Below are 21762 nucleotides of genomic sequence, written 5' to 3' on the forward strand. Positions count from 1 at the left end.
CCCTTCTAAAATGTTTACATATATATATATATGCCACATAAAGCAAATCTGATGCTGATTTTCAATCTTGATTTTTTTGCCTAACCAAACAGTTTATGTTATTACACAAACACACACTGCCATTTCTGATAGCTCTTCTGATTTTGATGCTCAGCCACAGCAATTCCAGATTTAGATATAATAAGTGACTGTGAGTGTTGATGCCTGTCTCCATCAAGCATGGGCAATTACTTTAATCTTAAATTAAAACTTAGAAGTTCATACCAAGCAATCAGCCTGGAATATAATTCATAACAAGCATCAGTGTGTAAGTCCTATGTACTTCCCCATTTCTTAATCTTACAGCACAAAATTAAATATTGGCAGTTATTCTTGCCTGCTACTAAGTACTTCCCTGTTCCTCACTTACCCAAACAATATTTCCATCATCCCAAGGACTGGACAAATGATTTATGAAAATGACAGAAGCAAAGTACTTAATTCTAAAAGCACTAATATTTACTTTTAAGTGATGGCAAAGAAAAAAGTATTAGCACTCAAGAAGTCTTTAGAATCCAAAATCGTTGCACTCTTTGTAGAAACTCCAGTACTTTTCCATTGCAGAACATGGTAGAAACTCCTCTTTATGTGCCATTACTACCTCATGGAATTGAAGAAATTGTGTCAGACCTTCCACTGAGTTGAACTGAACAGAAGAGCCTGTTGAAAATGCAAATTATTACAGAGTGTAAATTAGATTAACGGAAAGCAATCACTGGCACAATTACCTAAAAGGGTGTTTCCAGTCTGTCAGAACCTTGTAAGCCTTAGTGACCCCTAAGAATCTGTAATGTCTCCTAGGGATCTTGTGGGGTAAGACTTGCGACATCTTACCAGTATATCCCACTCAGACCTAGCCTCCAATGAGGAGACAAGGGCCACACTACAATTCCTGGTGCCCAGCCGGAGAAGATAGCCATCCCAGACATTTCCATATAATAGGAAAATACAGTTGTTCTTTGGTACTGCTTGAATTTAATGTATTATGTCTACAAAGAGGCATGTTCAATGTACTTTCCCAAAATAAGGAATCTCACAGAGAACACCCAACCTGAAATGACTTTATAAAAATGTGTACACCTGCACAGAAGAAACTGCAGAACTGAACTATAGGTATTTTCAGTATTTGAGTATCTGCTGGACTGAATTAACTATTGCAATGCATACATTTAAAGAGCATTTGTCAGTACAGGAGAAGCTGAATTTTTATCACTGTTAAAAATCAGTGACAAAGTAACATTGTAAAGATCTAGCAGTAAGAACTATTAGAAGACATTGATCCATAACAGCACAGACTCCAAAAGGCACTTGGAATAGCAGATTTCAGAGTTACTTGCTTTCATATATCTTTCATCCCCACTTTCTCCCTTTGGTATCCTTTCAAAAAGTAATAGAGCTGCTGAGCTGCCACAACCAGCCCAACACAGAAAACTGCCAGTGAGGGCAGAACTGTCACACATAGCAGATGGTGTCAAGAGAAAGAGCTCCCATGAAAGTGGAGATGGTTTCTGTTTGAAAAAACAACAAAATCAAACAATAAAACCAAACAACAAAACACAACAAAATATTGTGTCCAAACAACATTCAAGTGTCTCAAGAAGCAAACCAGGATACATATTTCAGGATTATTAGAACAGTCAAGATAAATCCTTGTCAAAATGCAGAGAAGACATTTTTGAAGTGACATCAGTTGGCCATTTAGCATGGACTTATTACTGGGCTATCATATGCCATCCCAAGAGTTTTTCTTTATCAATGGTTATCACCATTTTTATTTGTGTCACCTACACAGATTCTAAAAAGCAAAATATACTCACTGAATGGACAACATCATTGGTGCCAGTGCTAAAACCAACTGTCCTGGTTTGAAAGACAGGTGTTTGCTAAGGAAAGCAGAAGCTTACCTTTGGACTGAAAAAAAAAAAGTGATCCTTCCTTCCTACAGATTACTACGATTTTGAAATTAAGGGAGCTCTCAGGCAAAGATATGGGGGTAGGAATAACAGTTCTTTACTAGTATAACTAACAAGACAAACAAGAACAACAACAGCTATGAAATTACCCACAAACAGAACAGTAACTCAGTCCCAGTGTTTTTTGGCTGCAGGCACCTTTTCCCTGAGCTGCAGTTCCCGGTGCTGGGGGCGGGCTGGTCCCGCAGAGCCGCAGGAGGGCTGGGGGTGATGGCAGCGCTGTCCCAGGGGGACAGAGAGAGATGGAGAGAGAGCCCTCTGCTCACGGTGTGGGTCCTGGTGCTCAGCAGAGTGCTGGATGGTGGCAGGTTACAGTGAGAAGGCAGCAGGGCAGGGTCTGACAGCAGTGAGGATGGCTCCTGGCGCTGGGATGGCAGGAATGGGGCTGAGGCACCGATCGTCCTTCTCGTCCGAACTCCACGGGGGAAATGGGGCTGATCCAGAGCCTTCTGTCTGCTCTTCTGGATGTTTGGATATCGAGGGGTTTTCCTCTTCTCTCCCCTCCCCCTTTGTCACCAGGGCCCAGTCAACAGGTATCTTAGCATGACAATGGGGAAAATTCCACAGAGGGAAAAGGGAGAGAAGCAACCCCCAACACCAACAGTGCTATTTGCAGGTGTTAGACCTTTTAATTCCATGTCTTGAGACACGACAATTCCATGCCAATTCCATGACAATTTCCCTGCCATTTCCTGAGCTCAAAGAGCACACCACCCAAAGCCAGTGAAGTAGCAAATTGCTGTTAGAAGAGAGAGCTTGGTGTTCAGAGGTGCAATTAGAGTCTTATGTGTGAGGATGTGTGTTGTTCCACAACCATGGCACCCTCAGTAAAACTTCTGACTCCAATGTCCACGTTCAGTACACATAACACTGTACATACTGAAACAAAATGTATGATCTGATGTCTGGAATATATTTAAGTAACACTGACTGCAACAAAGATGGGCAGGCTGCACACAAGACCCACGCGAAAAGTTACATCACAACACTCCTCACACTTACGAAGCAGCAGTCAGTCACACTAGAAGATGCCAACTTATACACTCATTTAGAAGTGATGTTTTAAAGGGCACAAGGAATGCTTGGATAAAAAAATCACAACTTCAGGTAAAAATTATCTTAAAGTAGGCCTGGGATTTTTTTTTTTTCATAAAATAAACTGGCAGAAATTGAGATGAAATGTTTTCATTAATGCTAAGTATACAGTGGCATGATAGTCATGACTTCAACCTGCTCTAGTTTGTTGAAAAAATGCTTTTGTTAGTTTTTCTGAAATGTTCACATTTTGTATGCAAGTAAAGGGAAAATTCTTAGCAAAGCCCAAAGTTAATTTAACATCCTGTATTGACAGATCATAATTGGAGAAAAGATGCTATTTTCTTACTTTGGAAATGCTCTTCTCTGTACAGCAATGATTAACTTACTGACTGAAAATTCTCAACTCAAATGTGAAGTGTAAGAGAGATAAGATCAAATAAATCTACTGAAGTCACTTTTTTCAGCAGCAGCTAGCAGCTTTCTTTGTTGATTCCTTTGGGTCAAACTTATGTTTTACCTATTGGATTAACATTTTGTCAATTAAACATCACTATTCCACCATAAATACTCTACCTGAGTTAATAATTAGCATATCTAATCTCTATATTCTTGACTTCTTCAGTCAACATCTAACAAAACCACAGTAATTTATACGACCTAAAGCTGCTTTCTTCAGTTCTGACACCAGTATTTGGTAACAAAGTTTATATATTCACAGAGAGCAATTTTTCCCCAGTAGGTATGAATCAGTATTTTGGTCCTCATGTTTCTTCCTCTGACACCAAGGATTAATGTCCTTTGCATTTTTCTTTCTCAAGTCTTTCTCTCCTTTCTCTCACCCTTTTCTACTATATGTAATCTTCTGATACCCACTTTGATGGTTTTTTTCCTGCACTTTGTTGACAGTTAACTTTAATCCCATTAAAAAAGAATGGCAGTTTAGAGGCTGTAAGCAGCCAAGAAAGATTCCTATACTGTTATCCAAAACTCAGTGCTTCAGGTACAGGAGCGAACTTAGTAAATTTAGACACACAGGCAGGGTGTTTGTTTTTTCCACCCTTGCTGTCTTATTCTGTCAGTTTTCTATAACCTTCAAGACACATCTTTCTATCTCATGTAAGATAAAAGTATCAATATCAGAATGAGAGGTTTTTCTTCCATAAATATGGGGAAAACATGTTGTCTCTTGACAGCTTTTCCATCCTGCTTATCAACATCACTTCTGTCTTTGAAGGCATCCATTTTAGTCTTATAGTTTTGAAACCACTCTAAATGTTTTCAACTTTTTTTTCCATTTTGTTCCATCTCTACCAGACCTTGTCTGCTGTGGCTGCTCAGAATCTGAAAACTGTACTTAAGGAGAATTTCCATTAATGGTGCAACTACTTTAACGTCAGACCATAATCTCTAGTCACATAAAGGTTAGTCAGTGAAGATAAAATTGTTACTTCAGTGCAGATAATTCTTCTTCTGATGATTAAAATAGCTCCTGAAAGATCAAGTCTTAAAACTCTCACTAGTATCTACCTTATTTTTTCCAAGCAAGAAAGTATGAGGACTATCCAAAAACATGGTTAAGTATTTTATAACTATCTTACCAGTATAAATTACTATTTTATAATGATCTTACTGGTGTAAAGATCTGTAAAAGAATTTAAATGCTCTTGTTGTTTAGGCAACACATTTGAGTAAATTTACAAGCATCAGTAAATCCAGTTTAAATACTTCTATAAAACTGATAATGATTCTTATCAGATCTGAACTGATTTGCAGTATCTGGCAAAATCACAGGAGATGTTATTCTTCTGACTCAAAAGGATCTGGTTCAGCACAGCTAGTCTAGACACAGGCTACAGATGCATAAGCAAAGAGAAGATCTAAGAACAACACACTTAAAGGTGACAGCATTTGATCTAGAGTGCCACAGCGGAATATTAATAGAACAAAAATCTGTCTTAAGTCTTTCAAGTTTCTTGGGCCTTATCCACACTCCCCTCAAGAACTTAGAGAAGATCAGTCACAATCCTGAGGTTCCAACAGGCCTTGTCTATTCAGACCAAGCAAGGCCTCAGAAATGACAGCCAGCACTTCACATAAACAACATTTTTTGGGACTTCTAAATCTTTTTTAAAAAGGCTGCTATTGGATTGAGGCACAATAATTCTGCCCATGTTACTGATAATTTTGAAAATAACTTTTCTTTCACTTTCCTTGAGTGTTCCTATTACCTATTACACTGAATCTGGACACTAGAACCTGGATTAATATCTGAAATTTACTAACTAAGCTGAAAAATTTACCAGATCAGTTTAACATGGTACTGGTTCATTATATTCTACAGTTATTAAGGATGAAGAAGAAATCTCAGTTAGAGGAATATGACCTTTTGGCCAGCCTGAAATTAAAGCTTGCCTATGCCTTATTTCACTTTAACCCAGATAAGTAGTGGCCTGGTACATGTAGTTTTTTTTCTTTCCTAAGATTAGAATATATCAATGATTCCCATAGCAGATGCATCAATAACTTATTTTACTTAATATTTTCCTGATGCTTGAGTAAAAGCAAACTTTTGTGTTGTTCAGGTTTTTTAAAATTTGTATTCATGATCTATCAAATGGTTAGAAAAGCTGGTCAAGACCTGGAGTGTGAGATGTGTGTGGACAGATTGCCATTGTAAAATCTGACAAAATAAAATGCTTTCCTAGTAATTTAATAATTTTTTTTCTCTCTAAATGCATTAACTTTTCTTCAGGTCTCCCCACAGTTCTTGATTCACTTCACATGATATAGATGCCAGTTCTCTCTCTTGCAAATGCTGGAGTCCACAGACTCTGTCCTTACAAACCGACCAGTAAGGAGACATCTTTTTCTAATGAACAGATCAATCATGTCAGTTAGACACCTAAAGTTAAGGTGGTGTCCACCCATTACAAGATACAGGCCAGCAGAGATTTTAACTAATTGCATTGTGATCCTTTGTGTCCATCTCCCTAAGTACCTCTTCCCCAAGAATTAATAGATCAAGTGACCTAAATCATGCATACTGCATAATTTGCATTGGTAATTGGTAATGAACCTTTGAAAAAAAAATCAAAGGTTATTTATAGCACCGTAATAATAAATAAATAATTTCAGTTTGGAAGCTCCTTAATGGACAGTAATGACCAGATAATTCATAGAACACCTATAACAATTCCGGAAGGACCTCCTGATAGTACCTTAGCCTATGGGCTTTTTTCTTCACATATCAGGAACGACTCATCATGGATGATTTATAGATTCAGCTCATCATCTGCCTATAACTGAAAATTGTATAGCAGTAATGCCGAATTTAATTCATAATTTCACAAATAATTATATTATTCCACTTTCCAGATAAAATGGTATATTTGAGAAAGAAACATTTATTTCTCCACTCAGTAAAGGATATTATTCCTCAGAAGTTCATGTTCTCTTTATGTCCTCCAGTGACATTGGTAAAAACAATGTCACAAAGCGGAAAAAATAATAGGTGTTTAGAATCATTCTTCTTTCAAAGTACTGCATAACACTGGCCTTTCTTGTTGCACTGTCTCTGCATGGGAAAAGGACTCACAGGTAGGATTAGAGACCAAGTATTCACGCCTTTTATTCTAAAGCATCAGTTTTGAGGTTTACACTGAAATCTCAAATTACTTTATGTTTCATATGGTAGAAAGTATTATTCTCACAAGTGAACGCAAAGATGATATGCTTTTTCAAGAGACACAGTTAATAGTTCATCTGCTTCTAAATGTCTGAAAAATGTACAATAGAAATATTGTTTTATAGCTCTCTTTAGAGCATTACCCAGATAAGTGGGAATATATGAATATATTATTTCCATTAACCTTCTGCCTACAACATGATCTTATACAGGAACTGTTCTGTGTTTTCTCTTGTGTATCCTGGGGTATATGTCTGTTACACAGTAACAAGTGCTTAGTACCTGACACATTCTAAATTACTATTTTCCAGGGACCTCATTGGTGCATCAAGATATTGTTACATTATTCATTTAACAATGTGGCAAAGTCAAGTCCTCCAATGAACAGTAGAAATACAGAAATGTTTCAATAGCCTCTCAGAGAATCAAAATGACAATTTAAATCTTAGTAGCTCTTTTTTGCTATAGATGTAATTTTTTTTCCCCTAAAAGGTGAGAGAAGTATAATCGACACACATGTCAATATTAACCAAGCACTATGCACATCCTCCCATAAAAGAATCGATCTTCAAGACTGAATTTATAAAGAAATAAAATAAAATTAGTACTTATAAAATAAAACAAAGTAGCTGGTTATATTTTTCAAACAAAAATATTTTTACACAGCTGTCCAGATGACTTTTCAGTTTTTCAATTAAGTGAATCACTCTGTTTAAATACCAATATTACAGAATTTGTGCTCAACATCAACAAAAGGTATATACTAGTATCCTTTTTTAAAAGACACAAAGATTGCTTTAAAAATAATTGTAGGAGACTATTTCTTGGTATTACTAGAAGGGTGTAGGTTCCCAGCATATGAATCTTTCTTTTTAACCTATTATGATATTATAGACTTGATTATATAATGATTCACTTGTATACTTACTTGAAAGGAAAATGGTTCTCTAAAATTATTTCTAACCATTTTAGAAAACTTGAAATCAATGTGCCAAGATTGTGCAATAGAAATTCCAGCACCAAACTTGGTGTAATTAAAAGCAGAACTTTAAAATTCTTGCAGTTTATAGCAGACTGAAATGCAGGCTGGAAGAGCACAGACAGTGAGTTATAAATCAAGTTTCAGTTCAGGTCTGAACAGCCCTTTGAAAAACCAACATATTTTTTTCATGCACTGGCAAAATCTACAGTGGCTGTGATTCATTTGTTGTGTTTTATGTACAACCTCAGAACAACTTCTAGAGCCTTCTCTTACACTATTATTACATGGCGATTGAAAAACTAAATTGTTTTGTTTAAAATCTTTGTTGTAACTTTGTTAAAAGTGATTCCTGAAAAAGAACCAAGACAAAAACGGGATAAAATGTGCACACTTCCCAAGGTAAAATCATCAAGTAATCTCCTAAGTATTTTCACCTCATATTAGCAATGTGATGTCAAAAGTCTGTCTTCTCTTTCTAAAGCAAAGCAGCAGGTGAAGCCAGTGCCTCTTCTGGATTGATGTGTATCATACTGCATTGCATTTATTGCTTTCATAAGTAAGACAAGAAAAGATGTGTTCCAGGAAGATAATCTACAACATTTCTGTCTGTCTCAGTCTTTCCTCAGTCTCCATGGGACCACCAAAGCAGATGAAAATGTTATAGTGCACCTGATTAATTAAAAAGATGGGTCAGTTATCAGAGGACTTTTTACCACTTGTTCTGCAAAGTAAAAAGGCCAGAAAGCCTACGTTCAAAGCACTCAACTAGGAGTCAGTTTTAAGTACTATTGGGTGGACTTCTCAGGGCAACATAGTTCCTGTATAAAAAAAAAGGGGCAAAAGTTTTAACAATCAAGTTTTCAACTAGATAGATATTGGGGAAAAAGTCATTATGAGCATGGTTAAGCATAGGAATGTCCATCCCTGAAAATATGCAGAATTTGACTGGACCAAGCATCAAGAAACCTTACCTAACTTGGAAACTGGTTCTACTTGGAACAGAAGGTTGAACTAAAGACCTCCAAACGTTCCACTGAACCTATGTTAGCCTATGATTCTGTGCAATCACAGTATCATCTGGTTTCTTCTGCAGTAATTTTCCAAGTTCAGAAAAATCTGGCTTACAGATAAGAAAGACAGACATTAGATACTTAGAATTGGCTTCTATGTATGGCATGCAGTCCCTGATAATTGTTTCTTTCCCCACCCCCCTTCGCCTACCCACAATTTTTGGCCCTCTGAAAAGAGATTTTTGTTTGGCTCTTGCTGGCCACAAAGCTCAAGTCTGAATCAATCATGTGACATTTTACTTCCTACATTTATCTCCTCATGCTGACAGCCAAATTACAGCAGGTAGAGGATTTTGGAAACTAAGATGAAGAAAGTCTATACCTAAGCCATGGTATGCAGTTACTGGAAAATACAGCATTGTAAATTCTGCAGACAGAACCGTGCACTTTTTTTGTAAAGTTTGTAAGCACGTAAAGCAAATGCTGGAACTTCACAGTACTGGAAAATACTTTCAAGTATTTTGTCTGTAAGCCATAAAGAAGAGAGAACACTGTAATAGTTGCACCTTGAAATACCCCAGAGACTGAAAAAATATTATGGATAGACATTTTTGGCTACAATCTCACTTTTCTTCCAAAGTACAAAATACAAAGAATATACAGTTTATCTCCCTGTCTTTTAGAGTCACATAAATGGGGACGTAGTGCAGTTGGTGAATATTCTACTATAGGTAAGGAGATAAAAATACATATTAGTAGTCAGGGTTTTGTTTTTGCTTGTATGTGGTTTGTTTGCTGGGGGGTTTTAAAGATTTTGAGTACTACTCTTTCACATCACTGTTGCCATTACTGATGGTATGATAAGGTACTACTTCAATAATACCCAGAACAAAAAAATCAGATATACAGAATGAAATTCCTTAAGCCATGACATTTTTGTTAGAAATAATAAACTTGGGGTTCTCAGTTTACATCTTGACTTTTCAATCACTAATATTATTCATCATCTTTTCCTGCTTTCCTCCAAAAACATGAAGAAGAGATTAGTAAAGTTTTCTAGTCAAAGTAGTTTCCAACATAATTGTCTGAGCCTAACCAGAACCAAGGACGTGAAGTAGGGTACAGCACAAAATATATTATTGTACAACGGGCTAGATTTGTTGTTTGGATTATGTCATAACGTATCTTCAGCTGTTCAAATATGCACATGAGGTCCCTGTCCTGAAAATTTTACAACTTAAAGAATAACGGAAGACTGTTGCAAATATATGTATGCAGTGTTTTCCAGTAGCTTCATTTTACACTAGTGTAGGATGGTAACACATATAATAGCTAAGTTTCATTCTATGGGAATGATGCACATGGATTTAAATACTCTCCTGTTAATTCAGCTATTTCATCATCACAACTTTGTACTGGTATACCAGACAGGACAACTATCAAGAAAACTGAAATTAATTACCCTCCTATCATTTTCCAGGACTAGTAAAGCCCACAAAGTAAACTAGTTTAAAGCAAATTCATACATCTGAGCCTTACAGTCAGATTTTATTTAGCACAAAGTAAAAAAGAGGTGGCATTCTGTATGTGCCTAGTCCTTTGGAAACAAAACTAAAAGGCAAATCAATGCAGTAAATCTATCTATGGGTTATGGGCCTTTTCACACCACTTAGAAAATTTCATTTAAAAGACTTATTGAAGCACTGATCCTGAGATGCTTGCAAAGGAATTACCTTCTGAAATAGGAGTTTGCTTTTTACAGTTTATTTTTAAAAATTTGGTCTGACAGTGAAACTTGAGAAGCTTCTATTCAGACCTGTACACAAAAGATTTGAGATCCAAAAGGCAGAGATGACAAAACTGAGATGGTATTAAATTCTTACATATTATACTGACTGTTCAGCAGCTTTTTTTCTTCAATTGACAGAGTAATTACAGTATTCATATATATAGTAGGTATGAACAAAAATGTATATATGGAACAACATTCCCGTAAATTTCCATTTTATTAATTTTTATTAAACATATATCTTTAATTTCATGTCATCTCCACTGTCTATTAATGGTTTGTTTTGCTACAAAATTACTCTACACTGTTGTAACTGCTTCCATTCAGGATTGACCATGCAGATGGTAGGGTGACAATGACCATCCATGCTACAAGACCATTATTTTGGCAAGCAGAATATAAATAGTAGCCATATTTGAGTAAATTTCAATGTGGCTGTTCATTTGTTCAGCAGAGAAAACACAACTCCTATAAACCATAATCTTTGTTACTTTTCAATTAATATTAAAGAGCAGTTCAGTCTGGGATTTTTTATATAAATAAGTAGCAATCCACTACACAATCTATTTTTTGTAACTTTGAACAGCACCTTCCTCCAAATATTCTGCCCTGGCATTTAAGATACTAAGCTTGTTTGCTTCTATTAAATTAAAAAAAACAATAAAGGGGGATAACAAAGCATTTTCTGCAGAGGTTTCTCATCTTAATTCTTTGCAAGGTAGCTGTAGGGCCTTTGTACAGAAGCATTAAGAATTGCTTTCAAAAGTGGATGCACTTTTAAGTTTACAATGACCAATAAAGACCAGATTCACTTCTTTTTTCTGTCTTACTGCTTCCCACAGCAGATCTAACTCAGCACTGTTACCCACAACAGTGCAGTGTTATCTGGCACTGGGGTTTGAGCTGATCAGTCTAACTTTGCACTGTGGCCAGTCAGAGTCATCTCCTTGTAGTGTAATCACAGCCAGTAGAGGCAGAAATACCAAATCAAGTGCAATGGGCACTGCTCAAATCATACAAGTACTACAGATCGGTTTTAATGAGCAAACGACATAAAACCGCAATACTGAAAACACAAAGTTACAAGCTTGGTCAAATTCAAAAAGGTCACAGCATCTTCAGGAGCACTTCCACACCACCCTTTAAATTAGATCACGCATGATTATTTAGCAATTCTTATGTATTATATTTCTCCATCTAAATCCAGAAGACATTTCTCTATGCTATTACTTTTTGAGAAATTTAATTGTGTCTTCAAAATGGTATGAAATTTTTTTGTTAATGACACCAAAATAGCAAAATGTTTCTAATTTGGACACAGGAGAGTAGACCATATTGAGCTCTGAAAAACATTGCTACTGGATCATTTAGATCAATCCAAAAACTCAGCAGCATCATCATTTTTCCCCAGCACTCCTTCCCTCCCACACACAAATCAATTCCATGCCACCTACTTTTCTTTTTCCTATCATATCTCTTGCATAACCCTTGCATCCACCATTAGGTTTTCCCGACTGCTAAAAAAACATTTACTCATAAATTCCCTGGCAACAGCTGCTTCTCCTTCAGCACACAGCTCTCACAATTTGTGTTTGTTGCAAGGATGTGGTGACTGGCTGTGTATTACTCTGGTCAAAGCTCCTAAGAGGCTGAGAAATGGAGCCTCTACCAGGACTCTGATAGTGCTGGTGTTCCTCCTGATAAAATTCTTTCCTGGGAGCATTCAAAGATACTTTTGTTTGAAGAACAAAAAGTATCACTTAACACTGATGGTTTAATGCACAGAGAAGTTATACTTTTCATTTTTCTTAATTTGTTTCTCTATATTTTCACTTAGCCTTACACCAACTAACACACGTAAGGGCAGACTTTCTTTTGCTCCTTTACCAGTCAAACAATTGCTGCTGTAAGATGACTTTTTTGTTTGTTTGTTTGTTTGTTTTTTGTTGCTGTTCTTGTTGGTGTTTTAAATCAGTATCATCCTTGGAAAAATTACAATAGGCATCACAAAACTCTTAACTTGAAAAGTAGAGTACTAAAAGTATGTGTTCATTGCTTGCCTCAAGGAAAACAGAAACATGCCATATCACATACGATCATAGCACAACTTTCTTGCTTGCTTTCAAGCCTTCCAACTGAGTCCTGTTGAAAATTTAATACTCCATACCTGAAAATACACTAACATAAACTTTTCAAAACAGCGTATGATTCAGACATTAAGAAATAATCTGGATTCCCTTGAAAACACTCTTCTTCCATAAAACTTTGGGACCTTTAATGACTAAAGGTGAACAAGAGCTGTTTTAATTTTTACAGGTGGCTAATGGTTATTAAAAGCAGTAAGAGATTGCCTGAGCACAAGAATTGGACTAGTCAAGCTGTTTTCCAAAGGTTGTCTTCCAGCAAAATGAATGTGCATATCACACTTACTGTAACAACTGAATAAGCTTTTCTTTTAAACCACTCTGCTGGAATTTCAATGTGAAATATTTAACACCAACATTTGCTCTGCAACTGACATCTGTTCTTCAGCTGACATCTAATTCTGTATCCTTGTTATTCTTGGTCGTTTTTAGCAAACATTATATCATCATTACAAGTATCAAAGCACAGAGAAATTCTAAGCCATATAATAACTCTTTCTTCTATTTTCCTATATACAGATAGTCTAAAAGTACTGCTTATTTGCTTAATGTTTACTTTTCACTCAGGCTTGAATACAGTAATTCTTGCTTTCTGCTAGCATGATTGTAGAAGAGACTAAAGACTCAGACTCAAAGAAGATACACACACTGAAAATTAGTTAGGATTTAGATGAAATTGCAGTCTCTAATGCTTCTATATAATTGGTCTAGGACTGCTTGACTTCATGGGCTCTTCAAATTTTTTTGTACTAACACCCCTAAGGCAGCTAGAAGTCTGATGCTATATAAACCTTGAAGCACCTTATTAATCTCAACCAAGTTGAAAAACTGGATTATTTCTTATGATGGCTGCCACAAAACAGCAAATCCTTCTCTTCTTGCCAAGGGGCCTTAATTTGGTAGAGGTTCCTAGGACATACTTCCTAAACTTGGCTGTACAAGAAGTTCACTGGTAGCTGCCTCTCTATTACTAGATGGCTAGATATAGGCACTGCATATATAATTTTCTTCCCACTTCTCCATGCTCCTTATAGAGTAGCTCAACGAACACTGGGCCAAGGGATGGGAAGCTACAAGGAGAGTGAGGAAGGGGTATTTAAAATAATAGTATTCTCCTCCAAAATTGCTCAAATTCCCAGGCCCCAGTCTTCTTTTTTAACATTGCTCTGGGATGCACAGAAAATAATAAAATAATTAATACAGTAAGAAGAAAAAAAGCTTGGTTCACTAAAAAGTAGAAAAAAATTCTACTATATAATACAGACAGGCCCTAAGCATATTAGAAAGATAAAAAGAGTGCCTGGGAATATCTCCAGGCAAGTGGTACAGAATAGTTCACATCCACACCAGCAAATTTTCCTCTCCTTTTAAGCAAGCTGACTGCATGCAAACTGCCTGTTGGAAAAAGCATTTGGAACAAGCTAACTCATGAACTAATCTTGGAAACCATTTGAGGGCTGCCCAATGACCAGAAGTATACTCACAAAACAACAGTGCAGATTAATCTCTTCTGGAACAATTTAAGACACTACTTTATGTCCTACATATCTGGCCATGTAGTATCTGAAATGGAACTGAAACTGAGAACACTTTGACTTTCCCTTCCTCAGCTTCTCACCTAAGACTAATGGTTAGGCAGTGGTTACCATCACCTTAAATCACGTCACAAAAATACTTCCTTAAATACTCTTTTCCAGATGACCCTGGACTACTTGGGAAAAACACTTACTGATCCTCAGACTGATTTTTCTTTGTCAGGAATAATTTTCAAATAAATTGATTTCTCTGTTCTAGAACTTACAGTGTTTATCATAAATTGTTCGCAATATAAATAATTCAGAAGAATTTGTGAAATTTTCAAAAAGTTTGGAAACTAAATCCAGTTCTAAGTCACTGGTATAAAGTGAAGTTACTGAAGCAAGGCAAAATAAACTCATCATCTGGAAGCTCTCAGCCTGAAGCAAATACCAGTAGAACACAGTAGTTTGAACTATTTTGAACACACCTTTTGAACTATTATCCTTAAATTTACTTTCAGTATGTTAAAAACTACTAACCCTGGTATCCCAGTTCGCATGAAGTGCAGTGTCTTATCAAATTAACAGAACCAATCCCAAAAGCCCAAAAGCTTTATGCACTCCAAGTACAACTGGCTGTCAAAGGCACTTGTGTTCCCCTGAGAATACATTGCTTATCAAAATTAGACTGAAGTTCTTCAGTTTGTTAGGCAGTTATGAAACAATTGTTCAGTGTCATTTTGTCATATCAATGCACTTTGTTTCATTTGACTATTTATTTTTAGAGAATAAAATATCATCCTAGTTATTAGTGTTGGCTAGGAATACTGGGATTTTCCATCACACATATAATTCAATATGATTTGAAGATGTGTATGAGATTAAAGCTTATGCTAGTGTATCTGAGTTTGCAATAGAATAAAAAAAAATAAAATAGCTTACTTGGACCTTCGCTTTACAGTAAATATTTTAATATCAAGTGTTACATTTTTTTTTTTACACAGCAACCAAATCATATTCTCTCCATGCAACAAATTTATAGAAGAAGTGTACTATCTTAGACTTCATGTACAAGTTCTGGCACTAATTACATTTCAAGATCAAGATCTGTGATAACCATATATCCCAGAAAAAAAATCAGAAAGCAGTAGAGGAATTTTGGGCTTTAAGTTCTTTAGAAATCACTTTCTGCTGCTTTCAATTATGAAAAATATTAGATTTTAAGTGGTACATACCCAAAGGGTTTCCTTTCTGTGTTGGTAACTCCAGGTCACTGGAAACTGACACTTCACCAACACTAAATTTTGACAATTCTGTCCCAAGATATGTAACCTGTAAAAAGAAATCTAGATGGGTAACTGATTGTTTTAATTTGTATTTTTTTTTTTTCTGATAGGTGTAGGAACTTCACTTTTCTTTTAAAACCTAGTTTATACACTTGTAAACCTGATCTGCATCTGTCAAAATCAGGGAGAAATTATGGTATTTTGAATTCTAGTTTAAAAAAAGAAAAAAAAAAAAACCAAAACCAAGCATAATACAGCCCATCTGTAATGCTCTTTTAAACTCTGCCAGTGTTTTTGCAATAGTTGTGCATGACATCCTGATATTTCAATAATATTTGCTAATAATATTAGCAAATTATTATTATTATTAATAATATTATTATTATTAATAATACTACTATTATTATTATTTCAATAATATTTGCTCCTTTTTATTCAAACCACCTTACAGCTTTCTCTATCAGTCTTAATAATCTTTGAAGCTAATCTTTCAAATCCCTGCTATTTTACAGAGTGAGCATTCCACATTCTTTAAACACTCATGACTAGTTCATCACAGTACAGCTATGGCAACATAGCTCCCTCTTTGCTGCTCATTCATTAAAAGTAAGAAGACATTTAAAATTTAGGCTTGTACCCTCTTTTGCTTTATGAAGCGTAAGGACATCTAGATTAGTGAAACTTGTTACAGCCATTCATTATTGCTAACTTCAGGAATCAAATCAGGCCTACCTTATTCCACACATAATTCCGTGTCACAGAAATACCACTTCCAAGTAGATCTTTAACCCACTGAATTGGATTCTGTAGTATTTGTCCTTTACTGGTTCTGATCTTGCCATTCTTTAAGAGTGTAGCTTTATGACTAAATTCCTCAAAAAATAATAAGAAATATTTTCAATTCATAAATTAACAAATATGAAATAATATCCTTGAAATGTGAAAAAATGCCAAGGAACAATACAGCTGAAAAGTTGAAGATACTTCTGTTTTTCTCTGAGAAAAAGTTAAGTAATTTAATGCCATTATCAAAAACTGCATAAGACAATTTATTCCACCTGAATAAGATGCTTTAGCCAATCAGAGCACAAATCTCCCTATGTGTATTTGTCAGAACTGTATTTGAATCTTAGTTCCTCTTATATATAACAAGGCCTTGAATAAATTAATTTGCAGTAGTGAACTCAGGCACTTACACAAGGCAAATCTGTACAAGAAACTGCTACACGAAGTACACATATGTCAGAGTAAAGTTTCAGCAACCATTCAAACATGAACCATATTTGCACAAAATTTTCTTTTATATCGAGGGATATCACTTAAACGTTTTAGGATGAACCTGACAGCCTTACATTATGCAAAATTAAGTATGAAATAACTTATTGTTAATGCCTCCTTCATAATGTTAATACAGTCCAGTTCTGCAAACATTTACACCTCTCCAGAAGCAAATTATAGTTGTTTATGGTTGAGTAAGTAATGGTTTTGTCATATTGGCCACAGTTGTACTAACACAGCTAAATAATGCATTAATTAGCTCTTGATCAACTCGATTAGAACTTAGTAGGGTCACCTGTCATTCATAAGGTTAAAGAATCCGAGTAAGAGAATGATGCAGCAGCAAATATTGAACCATCTCCACTGGCTTGGGGTTGATTTAATAATTAAATTAAGACGATTAACCCAGATATTTCAATTGAGCACTCAATTGAGTTCAGTTTCACAACCTAGGTGTACAGCATTCAACAACTGCATTTTGCTTGCCCAAAGCTAAGCTTCAGTAAGGACTATGCATTAACTGTATGTTGTTATCAAGTACATCTCTAAAATTATAAAGAATTAAAAATATAATAAAATTACAAATATATTATTAAATTATAAAGAGAGGAAATTTATTGATCATATCTTCGCAATGCAACAGACACTGGTTTCTAAATTTCGATTTCTACAGCACTGTCTTCCAAGACATAAATGAATGTCACTTTCATCCAAGTAAAGATCACTGACTTCTCTATTTCCCAAAACACCAGTACACCAGTACATGCATCAAGGTCCTATTAGAGATAACTGCCTTGAAAAATTACAGCAGGCATAGTGAATTTTTCATCCTTCCACTTAGTCATCTTGCAGTTCAAAGGAATATTTCATGTTCTTCAAAAAAAGAAGCATGTCTCCATACCTATCATATGGTCTGATGTACAGCCTTGTGATTTACACTACCCTAGGTTCCAGAACACAAGACCAGACAAAACAGCAGCTCTAAGCAGAAAAGCATTCCTGAGACTATAGGTGTAGGAAAAGGAGCTCTTTCTACATTAACTAAACTGGTGAGTTGTCTGAAAAGAGCTTTTCATTTTTTTATTGATACATTGCCCTGGAAATTAACTAGCTGTGTTGGTTTTGCAGAGCCTGGTTTTTGGTAGCAGGGTGGGGACCACAGAGGTGTTTTCTGTGAGAAGCTGCTGGAAGCTTCCACCATGTCCAGCAGAGACAATCCCTGATGGCTCTGAAGATGGACATGCTGCTGGCCAAGCCTGGGCCAGTTAGAGATGCTGGTAACACCTCTGTGATAACAGACTGAAGAAGAAAATCAAAACAAAGTAGGCACAGCTTTTCCTAGCCAGAGAAGAGGAGGAGGTGAGAACGTGTGAGGGAAACAACATGGAGACACCAAGGTCAGTGCAGAAGGAGGGCAGGAGGTGCTCCAGGTGCTGGAGGTGAGATTCCTCTGGAGGCTGTGGTGAGACCATGGTGAAGCATCAGTGACCCTGCAGCCATGGGGATCCATGGGGAATGCAGAGATCCACCCACAGCCCGTGGGGATCCACGGGGGATGCAGAGATCCACCCACAGCCCGTGGGGACCCACGGGGGATGCAGAGATCCACCCACAGCCCGTGGGGATCCACGGGGGATGCAGAGATCCACCCACAGCCCGTGGGGATCCACGGGGGATGCAGAGATCCACCCACAGGCTGTGTGGCAGGTGCCCATGCCAGAGCAGGAGGCTGTGATCCTGTGGGAGACCTAGGGGAGAGAAGGAGCCTTGCTTCCAGGCTGGAGCAGCCTGTCCAGGGTGCTGGACTGTGCCCTGTGGAACAGTGACCCACACCACAGCAGTTTTGGAAGGAGTGCTGCTCGTGAGATTGGAACCATGCTGGGAAGTTCATGGAGATCCGTGTCCTGTGGAAGGGACTCCATGGTCTTACAGGGGAGGGAGGACTCCTCTCCCTGAACAGCAAAAGAAAACCTTGGGCAAGCAACTGACCAAAATCCCCACACCCTGTCTCCCTGAGCCATCAGTGGGAAGGAGGGAGGGTACTGGAGGAATAAAAGGTGTTTTAAAGGCTCATTTTCATTTCTCATTATCCTCCTCTGATGTTGAAAGTAATAAATTTACTTTATATCTCTAAGTTGAGCCTGTTTTGCCCTTGGAGTGTTTTCTTCTGGTCCTTAACTTACGAAGCCTTCATTAAATTTTTCTCTCTCCTCTGCCCAGCTGTGGCAGGGGAGGGCAAGTGATGGACTTTTTTGGGTGCCTAGCAATTGGTCAGTGCCAAACTATGACACTAGCTCACATCTGAGAGCTTAGTTAATGATTCCCTCATATGATCAACACTAAGCCAGGCCCCTGGCAGCTGCTGTGCAGATCTGCTCTGTATTTGGAGGGACAGGGAAATGTTTTTGTATTTAAAAAAGAGTTGGTTTTTTTTAAATATGGTTCATACCATACTGTATGCTTATGGAACCAGCAAGTATGTAAGCAAGTAATTTTGCATGTATTCATGCTCATTACAGCCTTACTAAATCCTTGAAGTCACATCTTTTATTTGAGGGACTTGACAGTTGTTTCCAAGAATAACATTAAGTCATAATGACAATTACATTCCTGATCCTTTCAGTATGAAAATCAGGTATTACACAATGTAGATCAGCCAAAGACTGCACTCTGGTTCTAGCAATAAGAAATACTAGCAAACTGGTAACACAAAGTTAAACACAAATTTTACTTATGCAATATTCTGGGTCTTAAAATTACAGGCTAACAGTGGACTTCATCTTGTTTTCCTTTTAAGCTCATGAACAGTTATCTATAAGCAATGAACAAAATATTCACTAGTAAGTGCTGAAGATGAAGACTAAACCATGAGACCTGATGGTTCCCCATTTTAGTATGCAGGGTATTTTCATTATCCACTAATATTAATATTTCTCAACAATTACCTGTAGCTTGAACTCTAAAACATTTTCTCCGGGCTTTATCCTTCCCAATTCAAGCAGATCTATCAGCTGATGCTTTTTCTTACTCTTCCATCCATATCGCACTTGTTTTTGTTCCCATTCCTGATTACTATTACTCTGTGAAGATTTCTCACTGATATTTGATGTAGAGTCTGTATTTGAAGTAAGATTAGTAAGCATCGGGTTGGCATTAAATGAATTTTCACTACTCTGAAAGACCATTTGCTGCAAAGTATTAGAGAAATTCGTTGTAGATGTTAGCAAAATTGCTTGCTGTGGCTGCTGTTGCTGCTGTAAAGCTTCTTTCTTATTCACATATCTGTGCAGATCCTCATGTGAAAGAACCTGCCTGCAGACACTGGCTGTCTGATAGACATTCCTATTGACAACAGTGCTTCGGGGTTCTACAATATTTAATGTATTGGAAGTGGGATTTAAAGACTTGTTTCTTTGTCCTACAACTGCTACACAATCAATGTCTTTTTGCTGTGAGCACTTTGTTTTAGCAGTGGAAATAGTAGGTTCTGAAGGCAATGTCATCACTTCTGCAGCATTTGTCATCTTTGACATGTTTTCAAAAGCATGTTCTGTTACCCGGTTTTCAGATGCCAAAGCATGATCAGAAGCCTCTTTGCTTGTAATTGCTTCTTTATTTGCTCCTGTCTCATCCAAGCAGATGTGTGGATGCTGGACGCATTCCTGAGCTGAAAATGTATTTTCTAAAGAGACATGTGCTTCTACTCTGTTTCCATTAGGTGCACTGGCACCAGGCCCCATATTAAATGTTACTGCATTAGGACATATGATTTCATTAGCAGTTAAACTTTGTCTTTTATTACTTCCATGAAAAATAGCTAAATTTGAGATTTGTTTCTCTGATGATGAATTGAGCAATTGCTTTGTTTTTCTGTAATTTTGTATTTTCTGCACTAATTTTTCCTGGTTTTCAGCAACAGTCAACAGGCTCTTTTGCCTAGAAGCAAGGTAAACTAATTGTTTCCTTAGTGCACCTTTTTTAAATGATTCCATTGAAGCCCTATGGAAAATGATAAATAAGGACATTGGAGTTATTGTAAGTACAAGATTAAAACAGTTGGATATACATAACCCACAAAGAACAAGAATATGTTTTAAAGGACTCAGCCAACATTTAAAATTTGAACAATATTTTTATTATGTATGAAGTTCAATATTCAAATATCAAATCCCACGTTTATGGACAACAAAGAGCAGAATCTCATAGTAAGATACAGAATAAAGATGTAAGTGAGAATCCCATAGAATTTAAATGTTAATCATCAAAACTTAAGAAATACCCTTGCCTATACCACTCCTTAATTCACAGGATATATACTTCTATGCCACCTTTAATTCAAAGAATCAAAACTGTGCCTGTAGTATCATCAACTGCTCTTTAATCACCACAAATCATAATAGCACACTGAATTCCCTGTCTCGAAGGTCTACTTTGGAGCCTTTTAAAATTACTTCAGGATAAGCTCCTGAAGGATGATACTATAAGGATTTTTTTATGGTATACACAACAAAAGATTTCATAAAGCTACCACTGTAATAGTGCCACATGACCCTAAAGTAAAAAGGACAGAACAGTTTAGGATGTTGCCTATGTGTAATCTAGGAATGCTGCACCCTTCATCAGATCCTGTTCCCAGACTGAGCCTCCCTCCTGTGAGAACCCTTCCCTGGGGGACTTTACCTCCTTTCTGCTGAAAGGGAATTATTTATTTAACCCACTATCTTCAGTACATCAACTCAGCATAACACTCTTTTCTCCTAATTTCTCTTCATGGGATAAGTGGTATCACTACCACTGCGGCACCATTTTGGGAGGATAGAAAAGTAACACAAGTTGTGGGGAAAGGAGTTGCAGTATGGTTTGCTTTTTAGGTCACCCACTGCCAAGGTGCCATGCAAGTAACACCATCCCAGTCTCAAAAAAGACTGTTGAGGGGATCAGGACAAAGGTACACTAAGACTAGATGGCTCGGAACAAGGAAGAAGAAACACAGCTTGGCAGTCTAGCTGTCTGTACTATGA

General features: G+C 36.8%; 1 protein-coding gene across 1 annotated transcript in view; it reads right to left on the bottom strand.

Moving 5' to 3' along the window:
- Nucleotides 1-547: 547 nt before the first annotated feature.
- The window catches only part of ANKRD31 (ankyrin repeat domain 31), a 63374-nt gene continuing 42159 nt past the window's right edge, over nucleotides 548-21762 (bottom strand). The window contains exons 23-26 of the mRNA XM_062513956.1: nucleotides 19687-20740; nucleotides 16196-16336; nucleotides 15413-15509; nucleotides 548-699 (exon numbers count right to left, since the gene is read on the bottom strand). Of these exons, the coding sequence (XP_062369940.1) occupies nucleotides 548-699; nucleotides 15413-15509; nucleotides 16196-16336; nucleotides 19687-20740 (1444 nt within the window). The remainder of the gene's footprint in view (nucleotides 700-15412; nucleotides 15510-16195; nucleotides 16337-19686; nucleotides 20741-21762) is intronic.

Source organism: Cinclus cinclus, chromosome Z (genome assembly GCF_963662255.1).
Source record: "Cinclus cinclus chromosome Z, bCinCin1.1, whole genome shotgun sequence".
Taxonomy (NCBI): Eukaryota; Metazoa; Chordata; class Aves; order Passeriformes; family Cinclidae; genus Cinclus; species Cinclus cinclus.